The following is a 13043-nucleotide window of genomic DNA, read 5'->3' as shown; positions in this document are numbered from 1 at the left end:
GTGACACGCCAGGCAAATACTTAGCATACCTTGCCAGAAAGAGAAGTGCCCCACAAACCATTACAGCGATTAGGGAAGGGTCTGGGAACCTAACATGTGATTCTAAAAAGATTAATGTGGCGTTCCAGAGATTCTACTCCAAGTTAGATCAGTCTGAGAATTGTGAGGAGGGGCAGGCCAAAATGGAATTCTTATTTAAAGATCTGAAGCTCCTGGGTGTGACTCCCAAACAACAGTCCTTTCTCAATGCTCCATTATCAGAGCAAGAAGTGCAGGAAGCTGTGAGGCAGCTTCAGCGTGGAAAGGTGCCCGGTCCTGATGGACTTCCCAGTGAATTCTATAAGGAATTTATAAGTATATTGTCAGGCCCAATGCTGAATATGTTTAATGATTCATACAGTCATGTTTGTCTCCCACCATCGCTGAGAGAGGCCAATATTTCACTTATCCTTAAAAAAGGGAAGGATCTGGAAGACTGTGCTTCATACAGGCCCATCTCGCTCTTAAATGTGGACCTTAAGATCCTCTCTAAGGCTCTTGCATTAAGGCTGGAGACTGTGTTACCCTCTATTATTAAAGAGGATCAGATGGGCTTCATAAAGGGTCGCAGATCCTCCAAAAACATTAGGAGGCATGCCAACAGCAGTCAAGAAAGGGATTGGTGATTTCTTTAGATGCAGAGAAGGCATTTGACCGAGTTGAGTGACCGTACCTATTCTATAGTCTAGACTGGTTTGGTCTGGGTGAAGTTTTCATAAGATGGGTAAAGGCTCTCTACTGTGTACCTCTCGCTGCGGTCATTACCAACGGGGTACGATCAAGCAATTTTAATATTTCTAGGGGCAGCTGGCAGGGCTGTCCCCTTTCACCATTACTTTTTACGTTGGTGATTGAACCGTTGGCAGAGGCCATTTGTGGGGATCTCAATATTTCAGCTTCAGAAGTGGAGTCAAAATTACATAAGATCTCGCTGTATGCAGATTATGTTCTAATTTTCTTGACAAATCCAGCAGTTTCAGTGATACAATGCATTCACGCGTTTGGCGCTTTTTCAGGGTATAAGATTAATTTTGCTAAATCAGAGGCTATGCCTATGGGTGACTCTTGAGAGTGACTGTAGATTCCCATTTAGGTGCTCACACTGGGGTTTTGTGTATTTGGGCATATTCATTATTCCAAGTTCTGGATTGGCTGTTCAAAGCCAATTTTACTCAATTATTTGGAAAAATTAAACAAGATCTCCAAAGATGGGAGGCACTTCCAGTCTCATGGTTGGGTCGGATAGCGCTTATTAAGCTGAATATTCTCCCTTGTTTGCTATACCCTATACGGATGCTCCCCCTGATTTTCAATAAACAAACACTCAGGAGACTATACAGTTGGTTCAGCTCCTTTATCTGGCACTGTAAACGGCCCCTCATTAAATTAGCCAAACTGCAGTTGATTTATTTGAGGGAGATGTAATGATGTCCTTTGACCAGTTACTACGGAAGTAAGAGTTAGCTAGAAAGTAAGACATAGAAAGAGGGGTACTAAGGGCTAAGAGTACATTCTGTCAGTACTCTATATCACCAATTGGGGGGGGAGGGTAACACCTCAGATGAGTCTGATCAACTCTGCAAGATGTGGGAAAGAGAGCTGGGTGTTGAAGTTTCTTCAGAGGCATGGGAGGATATTTGGGAGAATGCAAGGAAGATATCAATTTGCAATAGGACCCATGCTTTACAGTTAAAAATTCTCCACAGGGTCCACTTAGTCCCAGACTGTTTGTCAAAATTTAAACCAGGGGTATCTTCAGCATGTCCCAAGTGCAAGGTCTGTACGGGTACTCTTACCCATTGTCTTTGGTCTTGTGACAGGCTTCAAACATATTGGAGCACTGTGGTGGATGCAATGGAGAGGAGTTTAGGTGTAGGGATGGAGAAGGACCCTATTTCTCTCCTTTTGGGACTACCCATTTTATTTCCTACAGACGCGCATAAGAAAAAACTTTGCACAGAACGTAAGAATATTGCAAGGAAGAATATCTTGCTAGGTTGGATATCCGAAAAACCCCCAGGCCTGTCGGGTTGGCAGAAGATTGTTATGGAGCTTATTCCCCTGGATTTTCTCACAAATATGGTACACCACAAAACTGAGAATTTTCCAAGATATGGCAACCGTTTTTGAAATACCTGGACACAGATTTATCTGCCACACTAACAAGGGCTTTTATATAGCCGTAACGATTGTGTTTCATGAGTCCAATATCTAGGGAGGAGGAACTGTGAATGTATGAGTGTTTTGTTTGGCTGGGCTGAGTTATTACTATTTATTTGTTTGTTGTTAAGTATTTATTTAGTTAGTTAAATAGCTAGTTTAGTTTTTTAAAAAAATTTTATACTTCTCTATATATGTTTATACATTCATATAGGAGGGTGGGTTGGGGATTTATTTTATTATTTGGGTTTTGTTTTGTACTATTTTTATACTGTTTTGAATTGCATTGTTTTTTATTTATTGTAATATTTAAAAATCTATTTTTTCTTAATAAAAATATATTATAAAAAAAATTCTGATTTTAAGATTCTGTCCAAGATCCTGGCGCTGAGATTGGAAAAGGTGTTGCCCCATATTGTTAAAGAGGACCAGACAGGCTTTATAAAGGGCCGTAGCTCCTCTAATAATATTAGAAGGTTGCTGAATATGGTCCAAGGTTGTCAGCAATGATCAATTCAGGGGTTGGTGATTTCCTTAGATGTAGAGAAAGCATTTGAATGGGTGGAATGGCCGTATCTTTGTTATATCTTAGAACAGCTGGGTTAGTTGGGATCTTTGCTAGGTGGGTGGAGGTTTTATATTGCCGCCCTCTGGCCATGGTCATCACCAAAGGGGTAAAGTCTGGGAATTTTATGATTGGTAGGGGTAGTGCCCCCTCTCACCGTTGTTGTTTACGTTGGTGATACAGCTGCTGGCAGAGGCCATTTGTCAGAATGTCCACATAACCGTTCCGGAAGTGGGATCGAGGGCACACAAGATTACACTGTATGTGGATGATGTCCTTCTGTTTTTATTGAACCTGGTGACCTCCGTACCCCATTTGATACAATGTATCAATTCATTTGGGGCTATTTCAGGATACGCTCTATCGCTTGTTGGGTGGCAGGGCCTGGCAGGATATTAACCTTTGAGAGATATTAACGGTTCTGAGAGGTCTGGGAGCAAGAGCTAGGAGTGGAGATCTCTTCTGAAACATGGGAGAACATATGGGAGAATGCTCGAAGATCTCTATCTGTAATGGGACATGCATTATGCAGTTAAAAGTTCTGCACAGGGCACGTCTGGCACCAGACCGTCTGGCAAAGTTTACAAAAGGGGCATCTTCAGTGTGCCCCAAATGTAAAATAAGTTTAGGTACTCTTACCCATTGCTTCTGAACATGCCACAGGCTCAGTGTTTACTGGAGCGCTGTGGCGGGAGAGATCGGGAGGGTATGGAGGACTGAAGTCAAAGTTGACCCGATATCTCTCCTCTTAGGTCTACCGAATTTACCATCTTTAGACGGGCATGGAAAGAAACTATTTAATATTCTTGCATACTGTGCATGGAAGAATATTCTGATGAATTGGGTGTCTGAGAACACGCCGGGCTTGCTGGTATGGCAGAAATTAATTATGGAGCACATTCCCTTCAACCTTTTTACAAACATGGTGCACCACACAACAGACTATTTTTATAAGACATGGCAGCCCTACTTGAGTTATTTGGATATAGGTTTGTCAGCTATCTTAACTAGGGCATTTGTTTAACCAGAATGGTTAGGTTTGTCAAGCCCTGGACCCTGGAGGGGGTCTCCTGTGTTAATATGAATATATATACAATGCTCCTGTTCCATTGTTTGGGAGATTTGCGCCGAGCATAGCTGTTCTGTATTTTGTGTTTTTTTTTGCTTTTCTTTCTTTTTTTTGATCTATTAGTTATTTACTGATTTATTGGTGTTGCTTTACACAGTGTTAGGGTATGTTTTGTATTATAGAGTAGGTTAATAGTTAGAAGACAGTAGTTGCATTGCAATTTGTGCTTTTTTTCTTTTTATTATTCTGATATTTGTTATTGATTGTATTTTTCAATAATTTTATATGTTTGTAAAGTTAAAAAAAATTTGCTAATAAATATATTTACGAAACAAAAATCAGAGGTGGATGAATACTGGCATGCAATGGCAGGGAATGTCCCTGGGAGTCAGGACCCTATGAAGTCTCAAAGCATCAGGACAAACATGGACAAGGAAAACTTGATGTGATTGTCACCCACAACGCTATCTGATGAAGTGAGACTGACTGTCCTTGACATCAAAGCTGCAATTGACTGTATATGGCATCAAACAGCTGTAGCAAAACTAGAATCAACAGGAATCAGGGGTGTCTGTTGGTTAGAGTCATAGGTGGCACAAAGGAAGATGGTTGTGACTGTTGGAGGTCAGTCATGTCAACTTCAAGACATCTCTGCAAGAATTTCTTAGGATAGTGCCCTAGGCCTTACCACTTTCAGCTGCTTCATTAATAAACTTTACTCCAATATAAGCTCAGAAGTGGAGATGTTCGCAGATGATTCCACAATGTTCAGCACCATTCACAGCTCAACAGGAGCAGTTCATGTCCAAATGCAGAAGCCCTAGGAAATATCCAGTTTTCAGTTGAAAAGTGGCAAGTAAAACTTGCACTGCACAAATTGGATAATGATAATCTCCAACAAGAGATAATCTAACCACTGCCCCTTGACATCAGAATTGCTCCTAATGTTCAGGGTTGCCATTGATCAGAAACTAATCTGAACTAGCTATATAAATACAGTAGCTGCAAGAGCAGGTCAGAGGCCCAGAATCCTGTAGTAAGTCACTTCCTGACTCCCCAAAGACTGCCCATCATTGAAATGTGATGGAGTACTCCCCTACCCCAGACCTGGATGAGTACAGTTCCAACAACACACAAGAAGCTTGAAACCATCCAGAACAAATCCTACTTAGTTAACCCCTTTGAGAGTATTTTCCAAACTCATGACTACTTCAATCTTGAAGGACAAGGGCAACAGATATGTGGGAACGTGACCACCTGCCACTTCCTTCCAAGACTCCTCACCATCCTGACTTGGAAATATATCGCCATTCCTTCAATGTCGTTGAGTCAAAATCCTGGAATTCCCTCTTTAATGCCATTGTGGGTCTGTACATGGATGGCAGTGGTTAAAGGCAGCAGGTCACCACCACCTTCCTTAGGGTAACGAGGGACGTGCAATAATGAAACAATGTGTGGACAAAATTGGTTAAATAGTGGTGAAAGAGATTGTGTTGCCACTTTATTGCAGTGGATTGTCCACTGCGGTTAGGTCTATTTTAATTGTGGGCAAGGTGAAAATTTTAACTTCCTTAAACCTCTAAATTCCACAAATAATAAAAAGCTCTATGCCACAGATGATTTACAAAAATTATTTTGTCTGTAACATGGCAGTTCTGTGACAAGGGACATTGAGAAAAGTTACCATGCTGTGTAAGTAACTAAATTCTATGCACACTTCAGTTTTAGCAATTATTAATGGAGCAACTTAATAGAGTGAAATATATTTTAAGAAATTTGAGCACTACTTTACACAAACATATTACAGATAAATTACTAATGAGAGGTGACATTAAACAAACAATGGAATGAGATTTATTCTAGCATGTACTGAGAATTGGAACAGAAGCCTACCTTGAACTTATCATAATTGATGCATTAAGAGCACCGTAACATGACACAGAGACTGCTATTGGGATGATCCATTTCATTACTCCAAGGGTCTCGTCTGCAAATGTCTAGAGGCAAAAGAAAGTCTTCAGAGCACCTGATAAATAAATTTATGAATTCTAAATTTTATTTTCTAGATTAATCATGATACTACGTGCAACTGACCTGTCTACTACCAGTTACACCTTGAGCCTTTTATTTTCCTAGAAATATCCTATTTTATTAGATAAAATATGTTTTCTAATCAAATCTCTTTCTCCAAAATATAATGGTTTTCTTTGATCAGGATAACTGAAGGTAGGGTGTTTAAATTCTTATGCCAAAAGGATAAAACGCTTTGGATGAATAATCTATAGTCAATGAGACGAGGACCCATAGAATATTATAGAATCATAGAACATTATAATTTGTTGTGTAGGTTTGATGCAATTTCTGTCCCCTCCACTTAAATTAGTATGTTTACATCCCTGGTAGATATATTTTAAGCAGATCAAATTAGTTTTGTTTTCCTAGAGTGCTGAAGGGTGCTTTTAAATTGTTGGGTTTGTCCTGATAAAAAGAAGCCAAAGACCTACTTATACTGGCTGTGGTTGCAGCAGCACTGGGACCTTCGAGAACAGACATCAACAGAAAAAAAAACATTTAAAGGGAGGCCTTGCAACTGTCAAGTTCCAGTTCCAGTTCCATGGTCGTCAGGAATGATGTGGAACTTGAAAGCGTTCAGAAAATATTTACAAGGATGTTGCCTGGGTTGGAAGGTTTGAGCTATAGGAAGAGGCTGAATAGGCTGGGGTAATTTTCCAAAGTCTTTTCCCCAGGGTGGCGGAGTCCAAAACTAGAGGGCATAGGTTTAAGTTAAGAGGGAAAGATTTAAAAGGGACCTTTTTCATGCAAAGGGTGGTACGTGTAGGGATTCAGCTGCCAGAGTAAGTGGTGGAGGGTGATACAATTACAACATTTAACAGGCATCCAAATGGGTATGTGAATAGGAAGGATTTAGAGGGATATGGGCCAAATGCTGGCAAATGGGATTAGATTAGGTTAGGATATCTGGTCAGCATGGACGAGTTAGACCGAAGGGTCTATTTCCATGATGTACATCTCTATGATGCTCTTGGTGAGTCAGAGCTGATATTCTGTTTGGTGTTGAGGCCCACAGTATGAGGGCCTTTTCATTATTAAGGCTACATTTTCATTATAAATTGCTTGATTTCTATTTCATCAAAAAACTGTTGATCATCCAAAGTGGGACTAAGACAAGCTACAGTACACTATAGGTATGTTGGCAATGTTGGTGTTTATTTTAAGAGGACTTGAATATAATAGCAAGGATGTACTTCTGAGGCTCTAGTCAGACCATATTTAGAGTATTGCGAGCAGTTTTGGGTCCCATATCTCAGGAAGGATGGACTGGCCTTGGAGCAAGTTCAGAGGAGTTTCATGAGAATGGTCCCAGGAATGAAATGCTTAATATATGAGGAATGTTTGAGGAATCTGGGTCTATACTCGATGGAGTTTAGAAGGATGAGGGGGGAATCTAACTGAAACTTACAAAATACTGAATGGCCTGGACAGAGTGGATGTTGGGAAGACGTTTCCATTGGTAGGAGAGACTAGGACCTGAGGGTGCAGCCTTAGAGTTAAGGGAAGACCTTTAAGAACGGAGATAAGGTGAAACTTCTTCAGCCATAGAGTGGTAAATCTATGGAATTCACTACCACAGAAGGCTGTAGACCCCAGGTCATTGAGCATATTTAAGACTTTTGATTGTCAAGGGATCAAGAATTACGGGGAGAAAGTGGGAGATTGGGGTTGAGAAACTTATCAGCCATAACTGAATGGCCTAATTACTGCTCCTATGTCTTACAGTCTTATGTTCTTTTTCTTTTTAAAGAGATCCTTGGATGAATATCATGCATCAGTCAAATTATGGACAGGTAAACAGTTCCAATATTCTGCCAATGCTATCCTTAAACTAACCACTGGAAGGTATGTATGAACAAGCCTGTGTGCTATTTTTTGAATTTGACTCCACCTCATGTCTGTAGGAAAATTCTAAATTTTTCATAATTTATTCACTTAACTTAAACCATAAGATGTAGGAGTAGAATTAGGCCATTTGCCCATTGAGTCTGCTCTGCCATTCAATCTTTTGTTTAGTTACGAATTAGTTTTATTGATTTTTCATGTGCTCTTCATTATATCGCCATTTGATCATGGGGGATATGTTTCTTTACCCCATTCTTCTGACCTCTCCCCATAGCCCCTTACTAATCAAAAATCCATCTATCTGTTATAAATACATTCAATGACTTTGCCTCTAAGGCCTTCAGTAGCAATGAGTTCCATAGATTCACCACACTCTGGCTGAAGAAGTTTGTCCTCATCTCAGTTCTAAAGGGTCATTGCTTCCCTCTGAGATTGTGCCTTCATGTTCTAGTCTCTCCCACTAGTGGAAACATCTTCTTCACGTCCACTCTATGCGGGCCTCTCAGTACTCTCTCAGTTTCAATCAGATCCCTCTCATCCTTCTAAATTTCGAGCACAGACCCAGAGTCCTCACACTATTCTTCACATGACAAGCTCTTCATTATCGGGATCATTTTTCTAAATCTCACCTGGACCCTCCCCCAGGCCAGCACATTCTTTCTCAAATATGGGGCCTATAACCGCTCATAATATTCCAACTGCAATCTGACCAGAGCCTTCCTGATGCCCGAAAGGTCAACTCTTCTGCTCTTCAGATGCTACTTGACCTGCTGTGCTTTTTTCAGTGACACACTTTGCAAGTCAGAGCCTTATATAGCCTCCACATTACATCTCTAATCTTGTACTCTAGTCCTCTTGAAATGAATGCTAATATTGCACTTAACTTCCTAACTGCCAACTGAACATGCATGTAAACCTTAAGAGAATCCTGAATGTGGACTCCCAAGACCTTTGTGCTTCAGATTTCCAAAGCCCTTCCCCATTTAGAAAATAGTCTTTGCTTCTATTCTTCCTACCAAAGTGCATACCCTCACATTTTGCCAAGTTGTAATTCAATCTGCCACTTTCTTGTCAACTTTCCCAGTCCATCCAAGTCCTTCCCCTCTTCCTCAACGTTAATTGTCCCTCTAGCTATCTTTGTGTCATCTGCAAAATCTGCACTGGTTCTTCAGTTAACTTACTTGTTATCTCTTCAAAGAATTCTAACAGATTTATCAGGTATGACCTCCCCTTGATGAAGCCGTGCTGACTTAGTGCTATTTTACCATGCACGTCCAAGTACTCTGCAATCACATTCTTAATAATGGATTTGAAAATCTTACCAATGACTAAGGTCAGGTTGAGTGACCTGTAGCCTTCTGTCTTCTGCCTCCCTCCTCTTTTAACAGGAGTGTTACATTAGCCACTTTCCAGTTCTCTGGGACCCTCCCTGAATCCATGATATCTGAAAGATTACTACCAATGCCTCTATAAATCCCATCAGTTACCTCCTTCAGAACTCTGACTGTAGTCCATCTGATCCGTGTGATTTAATCACCTTCAGACCTTTCAGCTTCCCCAGCACCTTCTCCTTAGAGATGGCCACTGCACTCACCTCTGGCCCCGATTCTCTTGAAGTTCTGGTATGTTGCTGGTGTTTCCCACTGTGAAAACTAATGCAAAGTACTTATTTCAGTTCCTCTGCCATTTCTTTGATCCCCATTATTACTTCTCCATCCTCATTGTCCAGCAATCCATTGTCTACTCTTGCCTTTTAGATATCTGAAAAGAAACTCTTGCAATCTTCTTTTATATTACTAGCAAGCTTACCCTCATATCTTCTCCCCCCTTTTTCAGTTAACCTCTGTGGTTTTTTAAAGCTTCCCAATCCTCTTGCTTCCCACCAATCTTCATCACATTCTATGCTTTTTCTTTTAATTTTACGCTGACCCTGACTTCACTGTTACATTGTAAAGTAAAAATATGAGTCAGTACTTGAGCATTTTTTTGTGGAATAATGGCCTCTCAGGAAAATAGAAATGTTAATAACTAAGGCTGCACTGCACTCATATACGACAAATCTAATACACTGATCTAGGTCTTAGCTATTTCTTTTGGTTCCCATCCTGCTCTAGAATCAAATCCATTACTGCCAAATGACCTCTATTTTGCAATTATTTGTTTAATTCGCAATCCTGCTGACTCCATGCAGTTCTCTGATGGTAATATTTTGTAGATGTGGTATGCACCATTAATCACCACTGGACTCTGGGTTTAACCTCTGCTGGCTTGTGATTGACTCTTCATCACACCTTGGATCTCCAATTTCCAAAAGGATTTTTCCAGAGATGCCTTGTTAGTATTTTGTTCCTCATTAGCTTTTGGACTCACATGCACTCAATAATTTGAATCTGGTCATTTTCTGTCAATGTTGCAAACTGGCTCTGTGATCTATTAACAAGTCAATTTAATCTTATCAAGGGCCCCACATTAATTTTATGCTGTCATTTATTGTCCACTTCTTACCCTCTGTTTACTACCAGGTCATACTTATCCTTATCTATGTCAGGCCTACGTAGCCCAAATTTCTTCAGTGTTAGATAGAAAAACATTTGGCTTCCTATCAAGACCTATGTCTAGCCTATTTGCTCTTTATTTTCATTGTTCCTCACAGGATCCATTCCTTTTTATTCTGTTCTCCAGACATACATATTATGTTCCATTTCTCCTTTCCCAGGCAATTTTGCATTCTGTTCTATTACCTTGACGTACTTACATGAGATATGATTTGTCTGGTTAGCACACAAAACAATACTTTTCACTCTGTTTGACACATGTGGCAATAATAAGTCAAATCTACATCAAATATTCTCATGGTCAGTACCTCCCAAACCATGCATATGTTATTTCTTAACCTATTTGTCTTTTATATATCACCTCCATGCCAGCCAATAATTTGTTTCTCCAAGTTTCTATCTCAATTTCAAGATGATGCAATGTATTTATATGCTTTTATTACATCCATATTAAACAATTATTCCCAAAGCAAATTTAATTAACTTTAACAATCCTTGTAAACTCTTACTTTGGGCACTTGTTTCAGTCTGAAATATTTAACTAAGAATGCTCAAAAATATCATCATCATAAGCACTTACCACTGCTAAAGCATTACTTTTGAGAATGATATTTGGTTCTAACACAATGTAGTAAGCCAGAATTGTCAGAATGTACAAAACAATTACCAAAGGCATCGAAATCATAATGGCAAGGGGGAGATTCCTGAAGAACAAGAAAGGGTAACAATGAGATGTGACCACTGAATTGAAAGATTGTTTTAATATATCACTATGTAGTCATGGCTTAAGCAACAAGTTTTGCAGGTTCAAAACTAGCCAAAATATACATTTAAAAACATTACTACACTCAATTATTTATTCTGCTAATTACAGTGACCTTGTACATGTATCAAATTATTGATGAATTGCAAATTGTATTTAACACCAACTATGACCGTTAATAAGATATTGCTGTGATACGAAGGATACATATACACTTACAAAACTGTGGAATGTTTACAGCATGGATAAAAACATTCAACCCATCACGTCCATGATGGATCCCCTGAATTTTTGTCTCTCCACTGCTGAGGGAAATAGATCTTCTCTTCTACTCCGTCCAGGCTCCTCTCAACCTTGAACATCTCAATCAAACCTCTCGTCAGTCTCCTCCATTCCAAAACAAAAACCCTAATCTATCCAATCTTCCCTTATACTGCAATGCTATATTATCTTTGTCATAAGGTCCATGTTTTTGATGCATAAAGGTGCATAAAACTACTGTTAACAGGCGGATATACAGCATAACCATAATGTTCTCTTTTTATTCAAATCTCTACCTATATCAGTTCTGTTTATGTTCCTTCTAAACCCCTTCTTCTGAACCAAGATCCTATCTTACACTTGTGTGTATATCAGATTTCATTTCAGAGTTCCTCCTTCACAATTTTCATTTTGCCTGTCTGTTTAAAATGTTATATACTTTGGAAAATTTTCCCCAATCTTGGTCACCTTGTAACCAAAGACAGAACCTTATAGGTATCTGAGTGAATTGCGTTATGGGCAAAGTGTATGGCAGAATCAGGTGATAAGTACAGCGAAGCCAATCTTAACTTTGAGATCGTCTCACTCCATCTATTATGCTTTTATGAACTGCTAGGCAGCAGTGAGATGCCATCTAAGTCATTATTGCTTGTAAATGTCTGGTTAATGCCACAATTATTAATGCCACAGCTCATTAATATTCAGACTGGCATCTTACCAAACTTGCAAAACAAGCTAGACATCAGGAAAGCCTGACAAGAAAACTAGAGTGAGCATCTGGTCTAAGACTGAAAGACATAGAAGCAAAAGTAGGATATTTAAACCATTGAGTCTGCTCCACTTCAATGAAATCACGGCTGATTTGTTGATCCTCAACTCCACTTTCCTGCCCTCTGTGCTAAAGAATTCCACAAATTCAATACTCGCTGAAAAAGTAAATTCCTTCTCATCTCTGTCTTAAATGGCTAATTCCTTACTCTGATATTATATCCTCTGGTCCTAAACTCTCACAAGGAGAAATAACCATTGTGCATCTACCCTGTCAAGTTTTCTGGAATATTGCATGTTTCAAAACGTTACCTTTTGTTCTTCTAAACTATAATGAGTACAGGCCCAACCTACTCAACCTCTCATGAGATAGTGCCCCCGTTCCTTGGACCAACCTCATGAATCTTCTCTGGACGGCCTCCAATGCTGGTGTATCTTGCCTGAGATAGGGGGATATTTTAAAGTTGTAGCAAGACATCCCCACCTTATTAAATCATACAGTACAGAGGAGACCTTATACACCATCAATTCTGTGCTGTGAAAAAATTACTACCACATCCACATACCCTCACTAGACCTAGGGCCTTGAATATTATGACACTTCAAATGTACATCCAAGTATTTTTTAAATGTTGTGAGGTCTCCCACTCAGGTACCTTCCCAGACAGTCCACTTCAGGCCTCCAGCACCCTCTGGGTGAGGAGTCTTTCCTTAGATCCCCTTTAAACCTCCCAAACCTCCCTCATCTGATAAATCAATAATCCTCAATGTTGGACAACACTTGGAGGAGCGGAACACTGTTTTCTATTCACCTTGTCTACGCCCCTCATAATCTTACACACCTTTATCAGGTCCCCCCTCAACCTTTTCTGTTCCAAAGCACTTAACCCATGCCTATGCAGCCTCTCTTCATAGCTGAAATTCTTCATCCTAAGGCAGCATCCT

General features: G+C 39.8%; 2 protein-coding genes across 3 annotated transcripts in view; one reads left to right on the top strand and one right to left on the bottom strand.

Annotated features, from left to right (window-relative positions):
* Nucleotides 1–7685, top strand: part of slc7a6os (solute carrier family 7 member 6 opposite strand) — a 44687-nt gene extending 37002 nt beyond the window's left edge. For both annotated transcript variants that reach the window (XM_072547737.1, XM_072547732.1), the window contains exon 7: nucleotides 7657–7685. In XM_072547737.1, coding sequence (XP_072403838.1) covers nucleotides 7657–7670 — 14 coding nt within the window. In that variant the 3' untranslated portion in view covers nucleotides 7671–7685. The remainder of the gene's footprint in view (nucleotides 1–7656) is intronic.
* Nucleotides 5723–13043, bottom strand: part of LOC140453205 (Y+L amino acid transporter 2-like) — a 64682-nt gene continuing 57361 nt past the window's right edge. Inside the window, exons 4-5 of the mRNA XM_072547740.1 lie at nucleotides 10887–11010; nucleotides 5723–5830 (exon numbers count right to left, since the gene is read on the bottom strand). Coding sequence (XP_072403841.1) covers nucleotides 5723–5830; nucleotides 10887–11010 — 232 coding nt within the window. The remainder of the gene's footprint in view (nucleotides 5831–10886; nucleotides 11011–13043) is intronic.

The sequence above is a fragment of the Chiloscyllium punctatum genome, chromosome 26 (assembly GCF_047496795.1).
Source record: "Chiloscyllium punctatum isolate Juve2018m chromosome 26, sChiPun1.3, whole genome shotgun sequence".
Classification (NCBI taxonomy): Eukaryota; Metazoa; Chordata; class Chondrichthyes; order Orectolobiformes; family Hemiscylliidae; genus Chiloscyllium; species Chiloscyllium punctatum.
Note: the sequence above shows the minus strand (reverse complement) of the source record. Positions and strands in the feature narration are given on the sequence as shown.